General features: G+C 42.3%; 1 protein-coding gene across 6 annotated transcripts; it reads left to right on the top strand.

Moving 5' to 3' along the window:
- Positions 1-2530: 2530 nt before the first annotated feature.
- sytl2b (synaptotagmin-like 2b) lies at positions 2531-26667 on the top strand. Of its 6 annotated transcripts, XM_031296415.2 has the most exons (20): positions 2531-2759; positions 4548-4740; positions 10271-10431; positions 11414-11525; positions 13612-13660; positions 13782-13884; positions 13977-14406; positions 14500-14711; positions 16010-18457; positions 19794-19907; positions 19998-20048; positions 20153-20247; positions 20342-20458; positions 21625-21794; positions 23095-23197; positions 23324-23485; positions 23746-23830; positions 23969-24071; positions 25229-25434; positions 26343-26666. In XM_031296415.2, the coding sequence occupies exons 2-20, from the start codon at positions 4640-4642 to the stop codon at positions 26489-26491; spliced, it is 4971 nt and encodes a 1656-aa protein (XP_031152275.2). In that variant the 5' UTR covers positions 2531-2759; positions 4548-4639; the 3' UTR covers positions 26492-26666. The 6 variants fall into 6 exon arrangements, with proteins under 6 accessions (XP_031152275.2, XP_031152271.2, XP_031152274.2 ...); XM_031296411.2 differs by having other exon boundaries at positions 13977-14711; positions 26343-26667; XM_031296414.2 differs by having other exon boundaries at positions 13977-14711; positions 20357-20458; positions 26343-26667.
- Positions 26668-27020: the final 353 nt, after the last annotated feature.

A 27020-nucleotide genomic window follows, 5' to 3' on the forward strand; every position in this document is an offset into this window, starting at 1 on the left:
AGAGTACTCTGGTTTATTGGCATTTCTTTAAACCAATCACAATCGTCATGGGCGGCGCTAAGCTACGGTGCCACTGCAAAAATAGCCTCGGGAAGGAACTTGTTTGGGGAAAACGTGTACGTTCAAAAGTTAGTTGGGTCATCTATAGCAGTTCCGTGACTGTGGAGAGTGGAGGTTTGTTTCTCACTGGATTTGTCAAAAAAATTAGCTGGGTTGCCCTTCACAAAAATGGGGGGTAATTTTGTGAGATCCCTATATCCAAAATGGCTGCCGTCAGCCAAGCTGGACATTAACTTTTTAATGGTTTTGCCCACAGTGCTGCATAATACATGGTTTCTGAGACTATTTGGGTCAAGAAATTCATAAATGATGTAGATTTATTGATTTGACCTATTTTTAACCTTCAAATTCAAGATGGCTGCCAATTTTTGGCTCTTTAAATGTAATTTTATTTTAACACTTCTCAATGGCATAAAATATCTCTAAAGTTGTCTTTTGCAGTAATTCAACAAAGCATACCTCACTCCCTCCAAGTGATGTGCGAACACGTTATCTCTGTTTAGTTTCTACGGTTTCATGTCACTGGAAAATTCCTTGCTGCATTGAGACACTTTGTTCGAGGTAAGTTCATATATACTCAACATTATTCACTAGTCCAAAGAGAATTTTATCATTATGAATGTATGACAGCAAAGAGATAATGTTATGTGCAAGAAGTTATCATTGATAATTAGTGTTCGCCAAGTTAGGTAGCTAGCTAACGTTAGCTAGCTAGCTAGCTACTAACATGATTCGGGTTTGCAACACTGCTAATTTCAACTCCAATAGGCATACCCTAGCTAGATAGAGCTGATAACTAGCTTCTATTTTTTCTTCTCTTTTTTAGGTTTATGTGAATGTAGCATGAAAAACAAGGCACAATGTCCTATGAATGTGTGCTGAAATGTGGCAAGCCTTGTGAGTCATCTGATAAAATCAACTAAGGAAAATGGGACAGCTTACAATCCAAAGCCAAAAACTGGTCAGGGCTTGACAAATTTGGTCATGTTTACACCACCACTTCGTGGCAAGATGGGCCAGGGAATCATTACATACATCAGTCAGAGTCATGTTATGTCTCCATCTTATCTTCAGACAAAAGAAAAAGCCAGACAGCGCGCAAACAAAGAAAGTGGCATTGCTTAGTGTTCAAGTTCTGAAATGCCAGCTCAGAAGGCTCTGTGTGACAAAGAGTCAGAGGGACCATCACCAAAGCGCCTGCGTTCATCTGTGGGTGGGCCTCTCCACAACAAGACAAAGTGTGTGGTGCATGCAAGGTGAGGACATGAGGCACCCAAATAGAGTGTAAAGCAAGCTGTTCAGAATCAACACACAGCATGGCATGCCTTCAAGCGCCACGCAGTCCTTATAGAAGATGAATAGTTGAGGGACCGTCTCACAAGGCTCATTGAGTCAACATCAGCACTGTCAGATCCTTTTGCAAATGACATCATGTACCACCGTGTCTGTTGGATGAAGCACATCCACCATACACATTTCAAGCCAGATGATGCAATGCATCTCCAGAGTGTGTCGCTCTCAGAGACATGTTGATTCTGTCATCTTCACTACAGTCTCTTTTAGCAGACTACAAACGCATAGTCAGTGAGTATGGCTATGCAGTGGGCGATGTGAAATCATCTTACGTCAAGGACCTGCTCATTAATAGTATCGAGAGAAAATTGGCTTCAAAGAGAGAAGTGAGCTTAATAAAAGCGAGTGGGTCTATGATGTTGGGGGAGGTGGTGACTACATTGAGGCTGCAGTCTCATCCCTTGGCATCAGTGATGAGCAGCTCCTCCAGAACTTGCCCACCTACAAGACAAGAGTTCAGCTCAAGGCAGAGAATGCGCAAATGTTGAAGGACATTATCCGAAACCTCGGCACTTTCCACCAACAGATGTCCTACATTTATGCTATCTACAAGAGATTCAAGGGCTCTGGAATGGCAGACCCTCTGGTTACAGCAGTGGTAGTAGTGGAGGGGTCTGTAGACCAAGCACTATGAGGGAAGCACTACAGGCGGGGGCGTGCGCTGCATCCTGCTCTGGACAGAGGCTCTAATCTATAAACGACTAGCAACGATTCTTGAGCATGAAGAGCTATCAGAGGACATCAAGGAGAATCTCAAGACCCTGCACAATGCACTCACTGAAACTCAGGAGGATCTACAGAAAGCTCACAAGGATCTTGAGGAGGATGGTGATGTAAATGAGCTGATCAACACAGTTTACCTTTACAATATTCTCCAAACAATTTGAAGGCCTTACAAACTTGTTATTATTTGTACTGTGAGCATTGCTGTTTGAAATACGTCAGGTTCAGCTGGTGTGCCTGTGCGGATGTCCACACCCTTTTGTCAAACACACTGATGATGTCAACGTGTGGAAACTGAGCACACCTGCTGGACGCCACCTGCCACTACAGCACAGATAACATACCTCACTGAAACAAGTATTTCACTACTCTGCCGTTGATGTACATGTCAGGTCCTACACACACACACACACACACACACACACACACACACACACAGAGAGAGTGAGAGTCCGCCCCCTCTCCTCAGCTCCTGTCCGGGGAGCCCAGCACATCCAGCAGCATCAGACCTGTGGAGGAGCCAAACACTTCTACTCCTACTTCAGCTGTTTTCTGTTGTAACCAACACATCAGGATGGGAGTTAGAGGAGCGGTTTGCAACAAGCCTGCAGGCGTCCTGTAAGGTAGGCGACATACTCTGAATCATTAAAGGGACACTTATGTTTTCTTCTTTTTGGCTGGCATTATATCGTAGGTTATTCATAAACACACTTTGTAAGTGTGGGCTTATAAAATAAACCAGAAAATAGGTAGGAGATTTGACTGGACACTGGTAAAAAGTGCACTCTGCTCTCTCTAGCTATATGTAACCAGTGGTGGAATGTAACACTCAAGGACTGAAGTACAAATTTGAGGTACTTGTACTTTACTTGAGTCTTTTCTTTTCATGCCACCTTCTACTTCTACTCCACTACATATCAGAGGGAAATATTGTACTTTTTACTCCACTACATTAATCAGACAGCTTTAGTTACTTTACAAATTAAGATTGTTGTACACAAAACACATGTAGTTAATAAAATATGATGGTTTATTATAAATTAAACTACCCGACAGGACTTTTACTTGTAACAGAGTATTTTTACAGTGTGGTATTAGTAGGCTATATACTTTTACTTAAGTAAAGGATCTGAACACTTCTTCTACCACTGAATTTAACTCTAGGTAACAAATTAAATGTAGTTTACTAAAGAGAGAAAACAACTTGACAAGAGAACATTTCCAGCAGCTTGTTCACTTTTATCTCAGAATCTGCAGCTGCACAAAGCCATGTACATGTGTTGCTTTACACATTGTATAAATACTGTTTAACAAAGACAAAGCGTTGTTGTTTTTCAAAGAACAAATGCTCCAACAGTCAGTGAATTTGTCTTTCTATGGAGTTCTTACCTGTGGTGTCAACAATCAGTTCCCTAAATAAACTTGCTAAAGGAGCACACAAGGCATATTTCAATACTTTATGGTGTAGATGCAGTGGTGGAAGAAGTACTCATATCCTTTACTCAAGTATAAGTACAGTATAAGTATTATCAGAAAAAATGTGCGAAAAGTAGAAAGTAGTTCTTGACATTATTAGATATTTAACACTGATGCATTAATGAATGAGCAGCATTTTACTGTTGTAGCTGGTGGAGGTGGAGTTAGTTTTAACTACTTTTTTTCCAGTGGTTCACAATCTAGGGGTGAGGCCCCTTCAAAAGGTCACAAGATAACTGAGCGGCTGTGCGATGATAAATGGGAGATAAAACAAAGCTCTGCTAAACAAATTAGTTTTCATCCCTAATCTTTGCTTTTTTGTGAAATATTAGATCATTTGAGCTCTTTGGGCCTCAAGCTGTTAGTTAAATGAAACAATCTGAGCTCATATAGCTCATAAACATCAGCTCATAAAGCCCCGAATAGACACTTAAGTCTTAATCTGTAAAGTAACTAGCTGTCAAATAATGTAGTGGGGTAAAATAATACAATATTTCCCACTGAAATGTAGTGAAGTAGAAGTATAAAGTAAAATAAATAGATATACTGGAGTAAAGTACCTCAACATTTGACTTAAGTGTTCTTGAGTAAATCTCCCTAGTTACTTTCCCCCACTGTTTCTGAACAGATACAGAAGCTACAGTGGTTCACTTTACAGTCATTTGGTGGAATTGTCGGAAGGGCTTCCAGTTTTTTTGATTTAAACGGAGCTGGACGTCACAGCAGTTCAATGGCTGGGCAAGAATGGCATGCTGTAATTTTGCTCCCATATTTTTTAGAAACAACTCTCCAAATAACAGAAGACTGTCTGCCCATGTAATTCTTACCCTTGTAATTCATTTAAATCAATATGTACTGGTGTACTCAACACGCTTGTGAAATATAGGAACAAAATCACAACGGTTTAGGATTTTACAATGTGATTTGCCTGGCAGTGACGGACCCAGCTGGTGGTTGCTCCCTGCTTGCTGAGCGTTTCCACACACACCTGCTCGCTGAGAGAAGCAGGAGGGGGGGGAGAGGAACCATGATTGACCTGAGCCACCTGACGGAGGAGGAGCAGGGGGCGATAATGACGGTGCTGAGGAGGGACGCCGAGCTGAAGAAAGCCGAGGAGGAGAGAATCAGGTAGAAGCCAGGGCTGCAAGACATGAGGAAAATATCTAATTGCGATTATTTTTGACTGATATTGCGATTGCGATATGATTCACGATATTGGAGGGAATGATCATTTTTGTATCATTATTCTCATTTTCATTGAAAAATATAAAAATTTTGAAAATTGAAATGATTATAGTGTGATTTATGCGAGGATCTGTACCAAACAAAGATTCTTTTCTTTATACTATAGGATACGATTTCTAGGCCGGGACGTCTCTGCAGCAACACAGTACTTAACTCAGAATGGTTTGACACATATTTTGCCTTTAACGTATATTGCGCTTCGATTTCGATAAAATTGCGATTAATTGTGCAGGCCTAGTAGAAATCATAGACAGTAAAAGAAATTGACCAACAGATCCCGTTGTCCCGGAGACCAGTGAAGGCCATTAGAAGCACTTTTCCGGTGATGGCTGAGCGTTACTGCGCAGCCTCCAACTGAGAGAGACGACATAAATGTGACGTGACCAACCTGTCTGAAAGTTGGAAGTCTTCTGGTAGCTGTGCCAAGAGAAATCTCAATCATTCCGAATATTGCAGAGACGGAGAGCGTAGCTATATATAAGGAGATAACATAGACACAGGCTAATTATTGCTCACTAAAATGATAGTTAACATTAGTAATTAAACCTAAACAGCTAATGTAAGTTGAAACTGCCTGCGAGCTTCTCCTGTACTATACGGTAATTTTCTACTGTGCGACAGTAAGTCGCGTGGTTATGACACAATCGTTAGCCTATTTTTACAAAAACGTCTGCTACGGAGCCATAACGTGAGATACAAGGTAATGGAGCCTTTTATACATTGTCGTGTTTCTTTAGAAATAAACAATGGACAAATAGAGTCTTTAAACGCTTCAGATGTAAAGTTATTAGCTGTCAAAGTGACGTCAAAATGAATGGCAGTCAATGGGATGCTAACGGCGGTTGATGGCTTGTTAGCATCAAAATGGCGCCATAGAAGGTACGCGTTGTGGAGAGAGGCTTACCCCCTTGGTAGAAATATGCGTCAGCAAAAACAAATCAGCATCTGGCATCCTTAAATTGCGTTTTAGGCTGGTAGAGGTTTCAAATGTCAACAGCATCCAACTCGGCTTAATTTACATGAGCAGAAATGTTTTGGCTGACATTTAAGCTCATGTCATGTTGTTCAGCTAATGTAATTTTAATGATTCGATAAGTACGCCTTAGTCCTTCCAACGGCTGTTTTTGTGAGAAGAGGCCTTTGTGGGACAGGGAAAATAATACTTCTCTCGCCATAATAGAATAACACAATAACAGCTTGGCCAGATACAGAGAAGGCATCGCTGAGAAGCCTCGATGGGAGATGGGCAATTAGATTACAGCCTAGATGAAGTCCACACATGGGAGAGAGGATCATGCTGTTCTGACAAACAAGAATAGAAACCCTTAAAGGCCTCAATGATGAGAGACATTTCACCTGTGAAGAGGGTGATGCCTGATGCTGCCTCCGGTCAGCTTGGAAATAAAGAAAAATGTTAGATATTGCAGCTTAAATTTGAAGTCAGCTGTTCCTAAGATCTCCATTGAACCTTTGGGAGGGGTCAAACATTCCTCTCAGTGTATATTCAAGGATTGTTAAGACAAACAAAGGCCCAGTATGTTTTCTCATCCCTCCCATGTGCAGATACAAAAGGAAAACACTTCTTTCCCAATAAAACTGCAGTCATGCATGTAAACGTAACAACAAAACATCTTTTAAAATGGGTTTCATTCCATTTTACAAGAGTCAAGAATGTCATGAAACAATGTGCTTTTCATTGTGAGTTTAATTGATTTCACCAGTCAACCTTTTCTTTTTTTCTTTTTTATCAGCGGGAGGCTGAATGCTCGCTGTGTCTCGGTCGGCCTGGTGTAAAAGGATTAAGCCAACAGCCTGTAATAATGTGCTACCCTTTTTTCACATGACTGCTATGCTTCTCCGTCTAGAGGGAAGATGAGTTGAAGCGGTCACTTCTCTTTGATTCAATTTGAACTTGATGGGAATGTTTTCTGAATTCCTTCCTCTAAATAGATCATGTGCAACTGTTATGTAAAGCCGGCGTTGCACTATAAAGTGGAGTAGAAGAATGAAACAGGCAGGGGCGCCGTATAGGGGGGAAAAGTTAGGACAATTCCAAGGGCCCATGACTGACAGGGACCCCAAAAAATAGGTAAAAACTAATATAAAATGATTAAACCATCATCATTCAGTATATATATATTTGAAATATAGTAATACAATTAATGATCTCTTTGTTTTTACTTGTTTTTTGGCAGTAAAAGTTAAATATCCCCATTGACCAAAAAGTAAACATCCATATTGACTGACCACCCCCCTGTATCTGCATGAAATGGTTTGGTCCTGCCTTAGCACTCAGTGACGGTGTTTAGTCAAGGGGGTAAGCTTATTGACATATATATAATGGACCAACAGATCCTGTTGCTCTGGACGGAGACCAGTGAAGGTCTTTAGAAGCACTCTTCCGGTGAGCGCTGAGCATTACTGCGCAGCCTCCAACTGAGAGAGACGACGTAGATGTGACGTGAGCAACGTGTCTGGAAGTTGGAAGTCTTCTGGTTGCTGTGCCAAGAGAAATCTCAATCATTCCAAATATTGCAGAGACGGAGAGCGTAGGTATATGTAAGGAGATAACATAGGCACAGGCTAATTATTGCTAACTAAAATGCTAGTTAACATTAGTAATTACACTTAAACAGCTAATGTGAGACGGAACCAACCGGCGCCAAAATGAATGGCATTCAATGGAATGCTAACAGGAGGTGATGGCTTATTAGCATCAAAATGGCGCCATAGGAGGTTCGTGGACCAAGGAGAGCTCGAACCTCCTATGGCGCCATTTTGATGCTACAAAGCGATCACCTGACGTTCATTCATTTTGAAGCGTTTAAATACTTTATTTGTCCATTGTTTATTTCTAAAGAAACACAGCATAATAATATTACAATTGTGTCATAACCACGCGACTTACTGTCGCATAGTAGAGGAATTACTGTATAGTACAGGAGAAGCTCACAGGCAGTTTCGACTTACATTAGCTGTTTAAGTTTAATTACTAATGTTAACTAGCATTTTAGTTAGCAGTAATTAGCCTGTGTCCATGTTATCTCCTTACATATAGCTACGCTCTCCATCTCTGCAAGATTGGGAATGATTGAGATTTCTCTTGGCACAGCTACCAGAAGACTTACAACTTTCAGACACGTTGCTCATGTCACATTTACGCCGTTTCTCTCAGTTGGAGGCTGCGCAGTAACTCTCAGCGCTCACCGGAAAAGTGCTTCTAATCTCCTTCTCCGTCCAGAGCAACGGGATCTGTTGGTCCATTCTTATATACTGTCTATGTGTTTAGTTGTAGTCAGTAGATGCGCCAGAACTAGCTACAGTGACCACAGTGTTGCCAAGTAACGTTAAATCAAAATCTGGTTTTCAAAAAAGGAAAGAGAGGAGAGACAAAGGAAAGGGTGTCAAACTGTAACCCAGTTTTTCACCAAGAAAGGTGGGTAGCCTATAGTCTGTGAGTGGTATTAACCTGTTGGCTTAATGTCCACAGACTAGTGTTAGCCTACATTTAATCACCATTTAATCAGTGCAGGGAAACGTTTAGCAAGATATTCATATTAAATCATTGTCCCTGCCCCTTTTAGCAGACTTAACAACAGATGAGTCAGCAGCACCCCAGCCTCCCCCTAACTGTGCCCCTCCCTGTCCCAGTGAAGAAGGTGAGCAACATTGTGTTCAATGATATGCCAGTTAGCGTCATTGCAGAGAGTCTGTGGGGATTTCTCTGTCTCTCTTGCTCTTTTTACCATTACAAAAAAGAAAATGAAATATTTATTAATGACAGAAATTCAAACACATTAATAACAATTATTTTCTCACATAATGATCATTATGAAATAAAATTAAAAAAAACAACAACCTACTGTCTGTACTGGATGCTGGACAGTTGGAAACAGTGAGTAGCTTACCTGAGCCTGCATGTAAGATACAGACAATATTAACTGTATTGAACTACAAGAAGCAAGACATTTGCAAGCCTTTAATTAGAGTTATGTAAAGGTTTTGATGGGACAGTTAGGTCCTAGAGATGTGGTGACAACAGCTGGGGGGCCCAATTTGATTTTTTGTCATGGGGCCCAAAATTCCTGGAGGCGCCCCTGGAAACAGGGTGTACTAAAAGTGATATTAAATAACTTTTACATTTCACTTTCCCAAACTGACTCGATAATGTGCCTCAGGAGATAAAAAAAAAAAAAGAAAGAAAGTTGAACAAGGTTAAAAACAGAAAACAGTATAAAACAAGCAGTAACAAATGAAATAAATCAACTCCAATACAAAATGATATCCAGTTGTGCCGACAACTTCAAAACTTTGTGGTGTTTGGTGTTTAAAGCCCCCAACATCGTCTTCCAGGCAGCGCTGCCTGGAAGGCACTAGGATTAGGCAATGGTTAGGGTTAAGGTTAGTGTTAAGGCCCTGACACAGCAACCCGATAATCGGCCGTCGGACAGTCTGGCGAGGTTGGTGACTCGAGTCTGTTCGGTGTGTTCCGTGCCATCGGCCATGGGAGGAGCTGTCGGCCTTCATTTTGGCCGACCTGACTTGCTGGGTCAGAGGTCGGGCAGTCGGACTCAATGACCAATCTGATTGGTGGAGTGCTAACCCAGAAATGACGAGCGGGATGAGCGTGACTAGAGTCTCTCAAAATCTGACGAAAATCTTTTAAACTGACCTTTGTCGATCTGAAATGAAGACAAATTCAGCAACTGCATGGCCTATTTCTCGCTTAAAATGTTTTCAGAAACACGTTTCGGTGAACTATCTTCGTAAAATACGAGATCCTATTCTGAACGAGCCGCCATTATGCCCGGTTGAAAAATCCGGGAACAGCCAGACCCACGTGATGCGTTCGTCCAATCAGCTGCCGGTTTTCAATACAGATTAGCGCCGCCTGCTGTTATGGAGACGTATTACGTCTCGCGCACACGCAGAACTTACGCTCAAGTCGGCGTCGCTTCGGTGTGTTCTGAGGCACTTTTTGGACCTCGGGGAGCCGACTGATCAGTCCGACTGCCTTTTCTGCCGACGGTCGGCCGTTGGGTTAGTGTGTCAGGGGCTTTAGATGCCTTGAAGTCGACAGTCGCAGCGCTGCCTTGAAGTCTACGTTGGGGGCTTAAAACACCATCGAGCCATCTTGGGCCATCTTTGTGGTTTGCCTCTTCTGTGTCTGCCATTGGCTTTATATTTCACCTCATATTTAGAGATTAGTGCTGCTCAAACTGAATTAAAATGGTGTCAGATTCACTATTTAGTGCAGCTGATACACGTAAATCTTGTATATACTGTATGTATAAGTCTTGTATTTCTCAGCTAGGCGAACATACCGCATAAACAGATAATGAATGACTGTACAGACTATACAAACCTCCTGACTTAAGCATTTATACATGTTCCTTTTGTGTTTCCCCTCCAGGAAACTGGAGAAGATTCTGGACAGCGGATCGCAGCCAGACACCGAGCGGAAGTACCGGACTGGAGAGTGGTTTTACGAGGCCAAGTCTCGCAGACACATGGACAAGATTCACGGCTCTGAGATCATCCTGGCCTCCATGAAAAAGAGGAAAGCTGGTTTAGGTGTGTTCATTCTACACTGTTGAAGGGGGGCTTGTTGTTCTAGCTCCATTTGTGACCCCAGCACTCTTTACATTTAGTTTCTGTACCTGTTGTCCAGCAGCAGGTTATATCTTCAGAGGTATTTTCACATACCCTGAGATGTCTTCTGTCTGCCTTGAAAGATATGATACGATACGATATAACTTTATTGTCAGCCAGGGCTGAAATTCTTTTTGCATCCCTGGGTAGCTCGTATAAAAAAAGAGGACATAGACATACATAAATAACTAAGATATTATGAATGACATAATGAATAACACCAACAGACATACATGAAACATTACCACAAATGACATAAACTCCCAAGTAAGGAAACAAAGAATAGATGTATAACAGAAAATGACATGAACATACACACAGACAAGGTATTGGAGACTTGTAACCCTGAATATGTATTGATGTATGAAAGAGTTTTTAAGTCTGATGCGATTGAAAGAATGAACTCTAAAGCGTCTGTTTGAAGACAGAAGCTGATATTCTCTGTGCCATAAAATGTTTAATGGCAAAACCAAAATTTAAATCCAACCTTTCCTACGCCGACTATGCCACAGTGGACTTATATGTATATTACAGAAGAGAAGAAGATCAGAGGAAAGCAACACAGTTTGTGATAATATTGGATTTAAACACTGATTTCACCCCTGAGAAACATTTTATCCTTCAGGGCAGACCATTAACAACTGTGAGATCACAAAAACACTTTGGAGGATAAAACCGGCTGCTGGATAACAAGTGAAACTATAACATATAGATTTCTGAATCGCAGAGTAACATACAGCGGGCTAGGGAAGAAATCAACCTAACATCTGCCCCATATCAAAAGAATACAGCATTTGAAACATACTGTATGAAAAACATATACAACCTGATATTTTGATTGCAGCGTGTTGTTATTAACTCTATTATTTCTTTCTACTTTTTTTTCCTCAACTTTCTGCTGCAGATGGTTCCCTCAGAATTGAAAGATCCAAGACACCCAGCAGTCGAGGTTCAGACATCGTCGCTCCACCAAAACCTGCCAGATTTTTGGAACCACTACAACAGCAGGACATCAAGTACACAATCCTTTCGTATTCACAGATTTACCAATCTGTCTGTCTTTTACCTTTTCATTTTCTTATGTTCATGTTCTTATTTAGCCAAGCCTGACTTGAAAGGGCATGCCAACATATAACAGTCTTTAGATAACATTAAATAACCAGACCAATTTGAAATACTCGACTAGCTCCGCTCTCTCTCTTTCTCCCTTGATCAGTGTATACAGTATTTTGTGTGTGTGTGTGTGTGTGTGTGTGTGTGTGTGTGTGTGTGTGTGTGTGTGTGTGTGTGTGTTTGTGTGTGTGTGTGTGTGTGTGTGTGTTTGTGTGTGTGTGTGTGTGTGTGTGTGTGTGTGTGTGTGTGTGTGGGTGTGTCTGTGCACTGTGTGTGTGTGTGTGTGTGTGCAGAGTGTGTGTTTGTGTCTTTGCAGTGTGTGTGTGTGTGTGTGTGTGTGTGGGGGGGGGGGGGGGGGTGTGGGGGTTGCAGTGTGTGTGGTGTCTTGTGACTCAGCCTGTGTAAACATAGGTGGTGCTGCCAGGGAACATGTCTGTTTTATAGCCTAGCAGCAGCTACTGCTCACACCACTGCAGGATGTGGTCTGACATATTAAAGGATTAGCAGACCGACAGTTTAGCAAAGTATTTAACGCAATAGAGCTCTGGGCATAACTGAAAAATGAGAAGTGGCTGTTTATATTACTGTGGTGGTTATTTCTGGAATGAAATTCCACCAAAAGGATCAGGATGTTCCCATCATGTTGTATGAGGTGAAATACCAGGAGTTTTTTTTTTTATTCAAAGTAACTGGATTATTATGACATTATGAATACTACTGTACATACTATACAGTGTGCAACTAACTGCTCTAAAAGATACTTTGCCTGTCAGACTATTTGAGTAACTTCAAATAACAGCAACAGCTGAGACACATTTAACATTTTATTACAAGTCAATATTTGATTTTTCCAAGCCTCTGTACTTATATACACATTTCCTAAGCACACAATAGACTCAAGAATGTAACTGTCCAAACTGTATTTGCGGCCTGTTAACACATCTTCATACCTAAACGACAGAATAGGTTGATTTCCAGTGACTCCCCAAACAATTCATACGACCGTTGTATTTACAGTACTGCGTCACGGTGGGCGTTTTTAACACATAACGGCCACCGTTTTAAAAATTTTTTTTCCAACATCATTTAATGTTCTGAAACTGAACAAGTTAACTTTAGACAAATATTTAGTTAGGGTTAGTAAAACATCAGATATTGGCTTAAAATGAGTCACGTAAAACTCTTAAAATGAGGACGTAACGTCACTGCGTTACGGACTAAGGTCCGTAAAACTCGGTTCAAACCCCGGTCTGAGTGTGTGAGTGAATGTCCTGTCCATCCACAAGCCCAACACGCCTCCTTATGCAGAATTTGGCGCTCTTATACTTTGTCACCTCACTTCCTCGTTCAAGCCGTTGCCAAATGAGTTGCTACAAAGCTAATTAAGACTATCAGCTGTATTTCTCAGTATGGCTATGTTCAGAAACTGGTGTCGTCCGGTGACTTTCGCGCGCAGAAAATCGAGTGAAGATAATGACCTCTTCTGAAGAGTCCATCGTGTTTTTTTTAATCCTCCGTGTCCTCCTTGGTTACAAGCAACTGCGTGGAGGAGGGGTGGGAGTGGTGCGCGATCAAGGAAGGCTTGTATCATGTGTACGCGCTGACAGTTTTGTTGTCATTACTTAGAATGGGGGAGACAGAAACTACGCACTATAGCTTTATTATTTATAGATTTGCTTTCCTGTAATATGAATCCTTTGATTCAGCCACAAAATTCCAGATATTGTGAGTTTTGTCTCATACCTTTGGTTGTTGAGGTTGGGTAGACATTCTTCTCTTTGTTCGTTCATCAGCGTTATTTACAAGTCAGCAAGCCCCAGTCATGCACACTACAGTATACTTTTGAGGAAAAAAACCCCATTGCTGCTGAGATGTTTTGCGTCAGGCACATCATGTTAAACTGCACTTCATCTGATGCTTTATAGTGCTTGTATTTCTTTTAAATTCACCTTTTCTAACTAAATATTTCAATTTTTTTTACCCCCACAGCGATGCAGAAAAAGAGAATCTAAATTCAGCAGTCCGCTCTCCAAGAACGGTAGGCATATGTGTTACAAAATCAGCCTCTTCTCTGTAAATGTTTTCTTCTCTCTGGTGCAACCTTGTCATATTGTAGCTATTGTAATCTAAAACATTCATCATAGTCATTTTCCTTCAAGCCGAGGCACAACCCTTTCAACCGCCCTTCCCTTATTGTTGTTGAGCCACCTGGAAATAATGATGACATGTCAACCAGTCGGGACCAGGTGTCATCTGAGACAGGTTGGAATTGATACACGTGAAAAGACATTTGTGAGGCTGTGAATTGCGATTGACCACAACTTATAGCAGCTTCTTTTGTTGTTTCCCCTCAGAGCCCATATCTCCACTGAAGAGCCAGCCAGCAGAGGCCAGTCAGACGTCAGGGAGCTCCCTCACATCAGAGTGCTCCTCTGTAGGTTTCAGGCCAGTGCCAAAGAAGAGGACATTTCTATCCAGACGTACCTCCAGTCAGTCAGAAAGCAACAGCCTGGTATTAGACGCTCAGGGAGGGTCAGCGGGGATTGTTCCCGCCCCGAGACGGAGCCTCCAGCGAGGGTCCAGTGACAGCTCTAACCAGTCCTACCTGAAGGGCCAAGATGAAATACCTCAGAAAAGTGTTGTTCCTAATCAAGTATCTCAGTCTGCTCAGCCATTCAAACCTCTAGATAAAAACTCTCAGCATACACTATACGATTTATCTCAGGTTTCGTCTAATTCCAGTCTGGAGAGAGAAAAAACCCCACCTTCTATAACAAGAGACAGGTCAGTGGACGCTTCCTCCCGCAACTCTGACCCCAACGTTTTAATTCAACTCTCTAATCCTTCCACTGCACCTCACAACCTGCATCATTTCAGACCAGCCGCATTTAGCAGGAGTGATGCGTCCACTGGCACAGAGATCCCAAAGAAGGGCGATACACGAGATGATCAGACACAAAGAGAACATGCGGCGGTGAACACTGTCGCCCTGCACACCGGCAGCATTCAGGATCCAGACAGAGAAAACAACAGCAGTGTGGGAACAGCAATGAGGCAGGAAGAGCTGAGTCTGCCCCAAAGCATTGTGGGTGAGTTCAGTAACAAGAAATAACTCTACTTACTGTCCCTCAGTGTCAACTGAGGCAGTGGTTTCTAACCTTTTGGACCCTAAAAATTAGGGATCGATTCATACTGTTTTCAGGGAATAAAAACATTAGTGTAATCCCTCACTGCAGTAGCTTTAAAAGTAGATCCAGAGCTGTCTCATGGCAGTTTGTGAAATGGTCATGTTATTGAATCTATTGATTCGTGAACAGGACACGAATATGTCGTTTTTTTCGTGTAGTGATTACAAATTTTAATTTAATGTATTTAAATGGGAAGCATATTTCATGATCACAGCACGACAACGGTAGGGAGTAGTATGAAAAGCATAAAATCCAGTTGGTTGGGGTGGTGGATGGGTCAATCAACACAGGACTTTCACCCCGGAGACCGGGGTTCGCGTCCTGCGTGTTGCAGTTCCTTTCCGCGTTATTCTCTTCCTAACCACAACCGTCCCGTTGTTGTCTGTGTGTCCGCCGTGTGACGGTTCCTTTCCCAGTTCTTTTTTACAGTTCCTTTCCCAGTTCTTTTTTTTCCTAACCTCAACCCTCCTGTTGTTGTGGCGTTTCATGTCCCCGTTGTTGCGTGCCACAGAGACCGCGGATCGTGTCCCTGCGGCCGGGGACCGCATCCCCGTGTGGCGGTCCGTCCCGTTGTTGTCGCGGGCGTGTGGCGTTTAATTTCCCCGTGGCAGTTCGTGAAATGGTAATGGTCGAAATTCGTGACCTGTACACGAAATAAACGAGAAAATCGTGACCTGTACATGTATCAAATAAAAATAACGTGACTATTTACGAACTGGCGTGAGACCGGGTTGGAAGGTGACACGGCTCATTGACTGGAGTGTCATGACATTTGCTATACTTGTAAATACCTTTGGTGATCCCTTAACCTCTCATCTATCTTGATTAAGTTCATTTTGTCCAATACTTTGTTTCATGGCAACCTGTAAAACTAATGGCAGTCCCATCAAGTTCTACATTGTGTTTATTGCTAATTAGCTGATGTTAGCAAGCTTGCACGCTTAACTAAAATTGGGGAACATGGTATAAACATTATACCTTCTAAACGTCAGCATGTTACCATTGTTATTGTGAGCATGTTAGCATTGAGCATTATAGCATTCGGATGTTAGCATTTGGCTCAACGTACAGCCTTACATTGCAGCTAGCATGGCTGACTCTTGGAAGATAAGGCCAACCTGCTGCAGCACAGACAGTAGTAGCTTTCTGACTATTTTTGGACAAGTATTTAATTCTTAATTCATACCTTTTGTTTTCAGATCCACATCCTCCAGAATCTTATGATCTCATCTTCATTGATAAGTCTGATAAGCAAACGCAGAAGAAATCCAATCAGAAACACGCGTTTCAATTATCCACTCAGACCACCAGTCCCACTGGTGATGAGGAGGACTCCATCGCGAAGGTGCTGGACTGGTTCTGCCGCAGCACAGACAGCATTGATTCGCTAAAGACAGACGACGGTCCTAGGGCGACAAAGAGCTCCGACAAACATGTCGAAATCAGCAAAATAAGAGGTGAAGATTCATTACGAAAAGATGCTGGGGATATTATAAGTGATTGGAAAAATGAAACCCTTGAGATGAGGAGGAATAACTTACAAAGACAAACCAATGAGGCTAAAGAGTTAAGAACAACAGGCAGAGAAACACAAGAAGAGGTAAAGGATACCAGAGAAAGAATGCTGTCACAGGAAGTTAAAGATAATAATGATGAAAGCCAACCGCCCCAAATCAGTCATCTGAAGTCATTCTGGGAGAAAAGCAACCCGGGACCTAAAATACTTATCAGCAAATCAATCACACCCAGCCACAACAAACAAAAACCTGTTCACCTCTCAGTGGAGAAAGACGAGGAACAAGTAAACAAACCCCACAGAGCACCTGATATGCCCTCTGTGACCGGAGTGTACAACAGGGAGGAGATTTATGATAAGCCTGCTTCAAATCATCAGGAAAAGAGAGAAAAACAGAAAGATACTGGAGACAATGTTCAATCAAATAATAAACAGGAGGTAGACAGTCTGGGGATGAATACTTTAACTCAAAGGAACAATAATGACCCAACATACAACTTAGATTATTTAAAGTTAGTAGCCAGTCTCCAAGTATCTGACAGAAGAGGTTCAGAGACTGAGATTTTAAGTGTAACCAGACTTAGTCCACAGCCCAGGACACCCATCCAGTCCAGTCCACAACCTGACAGTATCTCCCAATCCAGAGAAACCTCACTGCAAAACGAACTGTCCAAGACTATTCCTGTGTCTCAGCTGGATACAGATCCAGACTCTGAGAAGCTCCACATGTCCAGAAACCACCCATATACGGACTACAAGCAAGGCACCAATGATATACAAATCACCCCTAAAACACAAATGCGTAGAGGTTCAAGTGAAGAGGTAAAGAGAATGGACAGTGAAGATAAAAGCGTGCAATCAAGCATGTCTCCCAAACGGAAAGAGGATACATTTAATAAAGACAGAATGACTCACTCAAACAGACAAGGTTTGCCACATCAAGAAAGCATTGCAGAGAAGATAAAGCAGCTCAAATCTTTTTGGGAGAATGAGAGAGACAAGTCCCCGTTTTACACCGGCAAACCTAAAGCTCTCGGGGAAGGTAAAGTCGCTCGTGGTGCAAATCAAGCAAAACTGAATAAAAGATATACAAAGTCCGAGTACGACCTGACGTCAATTGGAAATGATTCAAGCAGCGATGAGGAAGATTCTGATAGAAATCGTCACAATTTCACTGTTCTTCCTTTGAATCAGAGACTAGACAAGTTGTCCCCTAGCCTGAGCACGAGCCGCACACAATTTAACACTCTGCGTGAGTTCTGGGGCGAGGCCACGTCAGATGCCAAGGGATCATTTTCCTTCGACAAACCCAAAAGCCCCAAAAGGAAAGAGCCCATTAGTGCCCAGCTTTCATCTCAGGAGTTAAAGTGCGCCGACCCTGAGGTTTACTGCGTATCAGAGAAAACAAGACCAGCCGTCATGAAATCATCTCCACCTCCTCAGAATCGATCGAAGTCGCCTCATGATAGACAGACGGGGTCGAGGGCAGCGAATGAGGGCAAAAACAGCCAGTTTAATTATACGACAGCTGAGTCCAAAAGGAGCTCAAAAGACTCTAGCAGAGAGGAGAAATCCACCAAACCCCCAAGCAGTTCAGGAAAAGAGCCTCGTTCTCCAAAGAGCAGAAAAGACAGCTTTAGCAATTCAAGCAGTCGTGGAAATTCCATGCGCCGCGCCACCAGCATGTTCGCCCTGAGCGTTCCCGATGAAAAAGAGCTTAAAATGGACGTAAGCCCCGTCCACTCCCAGAGCAGGAAGCAGAGGCAGAACATGGAAAAAGGCGCCTTGCTGAGGAGATCGTCGGAGGAAACGGAGACTCTGACTCCTCGTGCGCGGGCGTGTGTTCCCAGAGACTACCGCCATTACCTGGGAATGACCGATGAGACCAGCGTCCACACCTCCCTCGCCCCGCTGGTGAAGGACCAGGGGTCCGAGGGGAAGTCTGCCTATGAGTTTGACCTGGATGGGCCGATGAGGGCCAGCACTCCGGTGATCTCAGAGGAGCGTTACGGCAGGAGGGGCAGCAAGGCGAGTCAGCGCCCTCTGTGGCCAAACTACAGCAGTTCAGACGCAGGTCAGGAGTCATCGGTGAGCAGCACGTCAGAAACCTGGTCCAGGAACGGTTCAAACCGTAAGCAACAACTTTTGTTTTTTTACATGGTAATATGAAAAACTGAAGCTGGCCTTGGAAAGATGTTAAATGTTGTATTTTTGATAGGTAATATTAATAATAAGTCAATTTGATGTAGATAGATATTTTACAACAATGTTTTGGTAAAGAGTTTTTTTTTTTTACAGCACAGGCAGAGAATGAGATTAATTTAGGGAAAAAATTAACTAAAACGGAATCAAAACAACTTTTTTCAAAGCAGGGATGTAAATGTTGAGAGCAAAGCAAGTTGAAGTAAAAAATGAATCAAAATTAGATCTCCTACAGTGAACATTTAGCAGAAAGAACAAATGTTTTCACTTTTCGAAATGTCATATAATTCTTACAATGTGTTGAACATTGTATTGAAAATAAAGCTGTTTTTGAGTAGTCCAACTTCTGCTTTCTGTTTGCAGACTGGTGGACAATTATTGTCACGCGTGTTTTATACAGCAGTATCTTTGATATCATATCCGTGTCAAGTTATCTGTGTTGGCAGAAGCAAATGTCTGTAAACACTGTGTGTACCTGTGGTCAGCTGCCCATGTTTAATTTGTGGGCTGGGTGATACGTCACTCTTACTTCACTAACACCACACAGATGAAGACATGTTGTACCAGCTTACAATTTCGGAAGCTAGTTTTATTGGCTTTGAAGCAGGAGCTGTACCTATACATCCCTCAAACAAATACACACAATTTCCAAAGGTCACTAAACTGCATATTTAATGCACTGTTGGTTATTACTGACAGCATTTTATTTTAGAAATGTTTTTTTTGCAAATGAATGTATACCAGAGGAATCAAATCAAATTCCAAAATGTGCAGGATAATGCCAACACAAATTGAAGACTTATATCTAACAATATACACTATATATTACAAAAGTACCATGTATCCCTTCCATTATATTTCAGTTCCTACTCGCAGAACAAGCCATTTAATAATGTCACATTGTGCTCTGTGATATTATGACGGTTTCTGACGTTTTATAGAGCAGATGATTAATCGATTCATTGAGAAATAATCTGCATATGAATCGAGCATGGGAATATTGTCAGATGCAGCCCTAATTATAAGTATAGACAGACAAGTTATGTGAGCAATAAACTTGCTTAAGTAAAATAATCTCTGCATTCAGATCAGATTGCAGCTCAAAATAATTTTGTCCTCTGTTAAGCATACCGTCTGTCCAACATCACTGTTTGCTGCATGCCAAATAGTTTCATCAACCAATCTGAGCACAAAAAACTGTCACTACCGTAAGCAAACAAACATTAAAATGATTAAATATTTTTCTTTCCAATATGTACTTGTAGGTGAGAATGACGGTGACGGCCCAAGTCTTGTAAGGAAAGCGCTGAGGCGAGCAGAAGCACGGCCTAAAAATCTGGCTAAAAGTATGGAGGACATCACAGCATCCTTATCACCACGTGAGCATGTCCATAACTTCCGAGTCAGATTGTCCATATGCACAGATCATTTTGGGAGACTGTGATTTTTTGGGGATTTATTTCTCACAGGACAAGAAAGAAGGCAAGACCCAACTGCTGACATGAGACGCATTAGTGATGGTAAAAAAAAAAAAAAAATGCTTGATTCTTTTTATTATGGATATCTTTGCAAGCAATTTAGTGAAGATTTTGTATCTTCTGCTTCCCAATCAACCGCTCTTTAGTTTCATCCATCCCGTCGCCCTCCTCCTCCTTATTTTCGGATCCGGAGCACCTGAAGAAGATGAGCAAATCGGTCCCTTCGTTCTTACAGAAGGAGGTAAAACCACCCCTGCATCTTTTAGTCCACTAGGTCGAATTCTGCTCTGCATCCCTGTGCACAGAGCTTTCCGTGCCTGCTGTCTGTGTTTCAGGACGTTGGCAGAGACACTGACTCCGCCTGCGAGGACAGTGACCCCCCAGGAAGACTAATGACGAGCAGCTCTTTGAATAATCTCACCGGCTCCTCTGGCATGGCGTCTTTGTCTTCTGTATGTTCGCACACAGCAGCACACATCGCTAACGCATGAGCACGCCTAACACTCAGACACCGCTCTCTTCAACTGTGCTACTCGTTGGCTTTTAAGCTTCAGTTGTGATTGACAGTAACCCATGATATGTTTTTCGCTAGGAGTGGTAGGCCCATCACATGTTATGCCCGTTTCCCCTCATAAAAGTTTAAACTCCCATCCCCATCAGACTCATGGTGGGGACCAGATGGTCAAGCACAACCATTAAAAGGGTACTCCACCCATTTAGCGTCACACTCCTAAAACAGATTTGCAATGTGAAGTTGACAATTTGAAGAAGAAGAAAAAAATCAATGCAGAACCAAAGTCTTTTTTTTATTCAACGCATTCTGCTTCCTTGACAAAACCTGGCGCCTACATTACCCACATTGCAACTTGACTGCTGACTGGTCAGAAATTCGGGTTTTGCTAGTAGTAGCGGCCAGGGGCGCAGCACAAAATTCTGGGCCCTGTAGAAAGGCATTCTCTACGGGCCCCTCTCCGCATCCACAGCTGTTCATTCTAGCATCTTTTTGGGCCCTCCTCACATGAGGGCCCTGGGTACTCAGTCCCATTTCCACCCCCAGTCTGACACACCTGGTAGCGGCTACAACAGAGATGACCTACAGAGGTCTGGTAAGATCACTTCTTTCTAACTGCACAGCTCCAGTTTGATTTCATTTTCAAACTTGAAGTCTTCAGCGTCAACCGACACTGACGTCATTTAAGGCAATGTATCAAATTTCACACAGGCTTCATACAAAAGCCTTTGTACAACGTAATTCATATATAGTAAGTAAAGTAAGTAAGCAAAGTTTATTTCTAGAGCACATTTAAAACACAGCTTAAGTTGCTGTATAAAAGAAAATTGAAATGTAAAAATAAAAAGTTAAAACAAAACACAAAAAAAGCATCCCAACAACAACAACAACTTACAAATACAGAATTATGTAGTAGACCTTCCTAAGACCCAACAGACTTGGATGTGTAAAATTGGTGGAGTTCTCCGTCCATGTCCTCTATCTCCAGGAGATGGATTAGATTTTCAGAAAACACACAAAATGATCCGTTTAAAAAAATGTATGTAATAATTACAGTTATGATTGATGACGTAAATTGTTTGCCTACCTGTTTGTGTCTGCTCCTAGCTGAGTGGAAGTGTGATGACCATGTACAGCGGGGACTTTGGGAATGTGGAGGTTCAGGGAAACATCAAGTTCTCCATCAACTACATCCAGAAGCTCAGAGAGTTTCACATCTTTGTGGTTGAGTGCCAAGACCTGGCTGCCGTCGACCCAAAGAGGGGCCGCTCAGATCCGTGAGTACTGTACCTGGAGTACTATCATCATATTTCTATACTGTATGTAGTGTTCATTCTCTGCTAAGTAAGACTGTGGATGTGTCTGAAATTAACAACCACTGAAAGACAATTAGTATGTACAATGAGTGCATGTTTCCATGCACTCATTGCTGCTTCCGTTACAAATTTGCGGGAACCAATCACAAACTGGCTTATCCACCTGGCGCGCTATTGGCGGGTTTAACACAATGACGATAGAGAAGCGACCAAGCAGCTTTTTGTTTACATTCAACATGGCGGCCACCGAAGTGCAGCAACCATGGCAGCAACCCGTTGATGCCGCTGTCGCTGTCACTGCCCGATGTGAGTCGAGTGCAGACGTGAGTCGCGCATGCTCAGATTTAAACGGTTTTACGCCATAACGTGTCATACTGAAATTTGTGAAATCCATAAAATAATAAACTTTTCTCTTTACATACAATAACAGAAGATGGAAATCATTTCAAAAACGTTTAGCTATCTATGATTGTTTGATTGCTAACGTTAGCTCAAAACGCCATTCAAGTGACAGCCTTTGTTTGTCTAACTTGTAGCCAGCAGTGAACGAACTTCATTGTAGGTCAATTTTTACTGTATTGACATTACAGAAGTCTCTAGTTAGCAGGTTCTTGTAGGCATGCGCGACTCACATCTGCACTAGACTCACATCGGGCAGTGACAGTCGCTGCTGTTTTAAAATATTTCAAAGGCAAGTTTTCTCTGAAAACGGAACAGAAACTTGCCCTGGAACAATTCTTACAAAAGAAGGATGTGTTTGCCTTACTACCGACCGGCTTTTTTTTTTTTTTTTTACTACCGACCAGCTTTCGCTCTGCCTCGCTCTGCAAAGTACGTCACCCGGATCGTTGCTCTGATTGGTTGAAGAACTATCCAATTGCGTACAGAGTCATTTGAACTATGCCTGTTGATCACGCCTCTTGTGCAGTAGAAAATACAGAGCAGACTCCCCAGACTAATGTTCAATCTTAAAAGATTGAGCTTGGTCTGGTGATAGCCAGACTATTGTGTTTTCTCAATGGTCTCAGAAATAATACAATGCCTTTTTCTACTTCATGTAAACTACTATATAATACAGCCAAACTGTAAATGTGTAGGGTTACATTTTAGGATGATAATTATCGCCGTGTCATTTATTTTAGTTTGCCAGTTGTTGGCACTCAGAAAATGCATTTTGGTCACTAACTGTGACTAGTTCCACATGGTATTATATACTGAAGTTGTTGTTAAGGTGGCTATTTTTTTTTTTTGGCTTTTTAAGGTATGTCAAAAGCTACCTGGTTCCTGATAAAGCTAATCTGGGAAAGAGGAAAACATCTGTAAAAAAGAAGACACTAAATCCAACTTTCAACGAGATCCTCAGAGTAAGAATCCACAGATATAATGCCTGTAGTATTAAACAAACACAGACACTTTCCCACACTGTAATGCTTAATACTTGGCATGCATGAGAATCAAACAAAAGAGCTCGCTCTTCCCTGTCCTTACAGTATCGAGTTCGCATGGAGTACCTCCGAACCCAGACGCTCATTCTCTCCGTTTGGCATCACGACACCTTTGGCAGGAACAGTTTCCTGGGCGAGGTAGACGTGGACCTCTCCAGGTGGGACTTTGACCACACCCAGATGAACTACTTAGCACTGAAAGCAAGGGTAAGAAGGGGGGTGGGGGGGGTGGGGGGGGTGGGGGGGGCGAAGCACACACAGGCTTGCTTTATCCTCAGCAGTTGTTTTCTCATCAAATAACAGCGGCGTTATCTAAGAATGTGGGCAGCCTTCCCGGAGTCTATTTGAGCTGGCAATATTACATGCACTGTAGTTGCTGTATGACCTGTGCACAAAGGAATTTTGGAGCTTCATGATGGATTTTGGATCTTCTGTTTATGTAATTTATACTCTGTCAAACATTTCAGGCTGCACCCACTCTGGCGCCATCACATGGTCGAGGAGAGCTGAGACTAGCCATACGTTTCCTGCCACAGATCATCCACAGCGAAGGTCCGCACACGGCTTTATTCTATTGTTTTAAAAACAGGCTTTGCTTTTTGATGTGGATTTTAGTTATCCGCAGTCACACCCTTTCTATAGACAAGGTTCTTAAAATATTTTGTATATTTTGTCATTTCTTCTTTAAAGGATTAGTTAAGGAGGGTCCAAACACCGGAGAGATTCACATTTGGGTGAAAGAATGTAAAAACCTGCCTCTAATCAGGGCCACCATCGACCCATATGTCAAGTGGTATGCACATAACATTCATCTTAAGTTAAAAGAATAGTTTGGCATTTTGGGAAACACTCTTGCCCAGAGTTAGATGAGAAGATTGATACCACTCAAGTCTGTCTGTTAAATATGTAGCTGCAGACAGTTAGCTTAGCTTAACACAAAGACAGGAAACGGGGAAACAGCTCTGTCTACAGGTAAAGAAATCACTAGTCTATATCCGCGACGTTCCACTTCCGGGATTTCTCCGTTGCCGAAGGAAATTCCACCAGATTTCACTCATTTAGGCCGGATATCCATTGCTTTGGGCTTCCTTTGTGTTGGCATTCTAACCTCCGCTGGATTTATAAGGACTATGGTTAACTCCTCCTCAGATCTCTGCAGGGTAAATCCAGACAGCTAGCTAGACTATCTGTCCAATCTGAGTTTTCTGTTGCACGACTAAAACAACTTTTGAACGTACACACGTTCCACCAAAACAAGTTCCTTCCTGAGGCTATTTTGCAGCGGCACCGCAGCTTTTCCCGGTGCTTAGCACCGCCCATGACGATTGTGATTGGTTTAAAGAAATGCCAATAAACCAGAGCACATTTTTCTGCCATCCCAGAATGCTGTGTGGACTAGCCAGACCCTCCTACGCAGCACCGTGTTGGAGGAAGGTCTGGAAAAGCGAGACTAAGAAATCATCTACCAGCACCATTACAGCTCATGAATTAACACATTACATCTTGTTTTTTTAATATGTATAAAAACAGTAGCCTAAAAACATAAATTTACAATTTTACAGTGGGACATGTGCTGGACTATTTCCTTCCTGGTGTCTCCACTTAACTCCCTGTTTAACAACTAATTGTAGTTTGATTTGTACGGATTAAACAAACAAGATGTAGCATGTTAGTTAGTGATCTCCAGAGGTCCTGGTAGGTTGAGTTTGTTTTCTTCGGACAGACCCAGGCAAGCAGTTTCCCCGTTTCATTCATTCTAAGCTAACCTTTTCCTAGCTGTGACGTTAGCCTCATACTGAATGAACAGACTCAAGATTGGTAGCGATCTTCTCATCTGACTCTCAGCAAGAAAGCGGTTAAGCACTATCTCAAAATGACTCCTTAATCAATTAGTTTAGATGTTTTCTGCTGTATCAGTCAACGTGTTTCCTCCTTCCCCCTCACCTCAAGCTTTGTGCTGCCGGACACGAGCAGGAAGAGTCGCCAGAAGACCCGTGTGCTGCGGAGGACAGTAGACCCGGTGTTTAACCACACGATGGTGTACGACGGCATCAAGCAGGCTGACCTATCGGAAGCCTGCGTGGAGCTCACTGTGTGGGACCGAGACAGGCTAGCCAGCAACCTGCTGGGGGGCCTGAGGCTTGGAGCTGGAACAGGTACTGGGGAGGTCCATCTCAATTCGAAATACACAAACTGATGACAAATCTGACTCATGCAATGCTAGTGATCATCAGCTGGAGCATCGCATTGCTTTATGTATCAATAAGAAAACTGCACTTTCTGCAGAAAAGTGGTGTAATATGAAAACTATTATTTGAGAACTTGTAAGAGCAGAGATCTGTCAGGCAGCTTGGCGAAGTTTGAAACCAAGGTCGTCTCATTGTGATGTAACAACAGTAATCACTGAGCCGACAATTTGTTCACTTATTTACTATTTACTACTTACAATATATTGGCTTATATAGAGAGAGATTTCTATTAAGAGGATAGTCTGTCAGATGGTGAAGTCTAAATGTTGTCCTCAGGTCAATGTTCATTCAGCAGCCGCCTGAATTTAGGGCAACTTGCAATTATTTTTATTATCGGTTAATTGCGCCATTACTTTCTCGATTTATCGGTTGGCCAGCAAAATGTCAAAAAATAGGGAAAAATACCTGTCACCATTTCTTAAATCCCAAGGTGACATCTTTAAATAGTTTGTAGCAGAAATACAACAATGTAAAAATATATAAGTAATGTCATGCATTCAAAATTCTACTGAACAAAATTTACTAAAAGTGTCAAAAGTAGAAGTTCTCATTAGGCAGAAAAATGACCCAGTCAGTGAGATGTTATTATATATTACATTATTATATTGTTAATACAGCTGCATCAATGCACACGTAGCATTTAACCTGTGGGATGGGCCCCCTCCAAAGTCGCAAGATAAATCTGAGGGGTTGTGAGATGATTTATGGGGAAAAAAGAAGAAAACAAAGGTCAGGCTTTTCAGGCTCAAACACTTACTTAAATGAAACCATATGAGAAGTGTAATGCTTGTTTGTGTCCCTGTGTCTCTCTATAGGCAGAAGTTATGGAGCACTGGTGGACTGGATGGACTCTAGTCCCTATGAGGCAGCCCTGTGGGAGCGCATGATGGCCACCCCGAATGAATGGGTGGAGGACGTACTCCCATTAAGAGTGATAAACTCTGCAAAAACTGGTTTCAAATAAGTCAAAGTATACCAAACTGCCATAGTGCAAAGACAGATATATATTTGAGAGGTGAAAACACAGAGTGGTAGTAACAGTGTTAAAGGTGCCCTGCCACACAAAACCGTTTTTACTTGCATTTTTTGAAATATGTTAGGTCCATATGTGTTTGTGTTATGTCGTGAATGTGAAAATGAACTGCTGCCTCCTCTGTCAGCTCTAGCCACTGAAAAAAAATAAGCGGAGAAATCAGGCCAATTACAAAAGCTGGTCAGTCTGACGTGGTGTTGCCTGAGCTCATTACTATTCATGAGCTCGCCCAGTTGCGCTGGGTAAAGGATGCTAATAGCCAGGCTCTCATTGGCTCGCTGTTAGCCAATCAGAGTCAAGCAGCTTAGCTTAGCTCATTGAATATTAATGAGAACTGGCACAAATCGAGCGGTCTTCCTGCAGGCTTTCTATACCACGCTAGAATGGCTTGAAACAAGGTAACCAAGGCATTTTTCCCACAAAAAATGTTACAGAGTCCACGGTAGAACTTCAGACATTA

The sequence above is a fragment of the Sander lucioperca genome, chromosome 5 (genome assembly GCF_008315115.2).
Source record: "Sander lucioperca isolate FBNREF2018 chromosome 5, SLUC_FBN_1.2, whole genome shotgun sequence".
In the NCBI taxonomy this organism is placed as follows: Eukaryota; Metazoa; Chordata; class Actinopteri; order Perciformes; family Percidae; genus Sander; species Sander lucioperca.

What these genes read in the sequence shown, in the direction of transcription:
- sytl2b (XM_031296411.2), top strand. Translation starts at nt 4,640, where the DNA reads ATGATTGACCTGAGCCACCTGACGGAGGAGGAGCAGGGGGCGATAATG. An exon ending in ATCGACCCATATGTCAAGTG is followed by an intron (nt 24,072 to 25,228) that starts GTATGCACATAA and finishes CCTCACCTCAAG; the next exon opens with CTTTGTGCTGCCGGACACGA. An exon ending in GAGGCTTGGAGCTGGAACAG is followed by an intron (nt 25,435 to 26,342) that starts GTACTGGGGAGG and finishes GTCTCTCTATAG; the next exon opens with GCAGAAGTTATGGAGCACTG.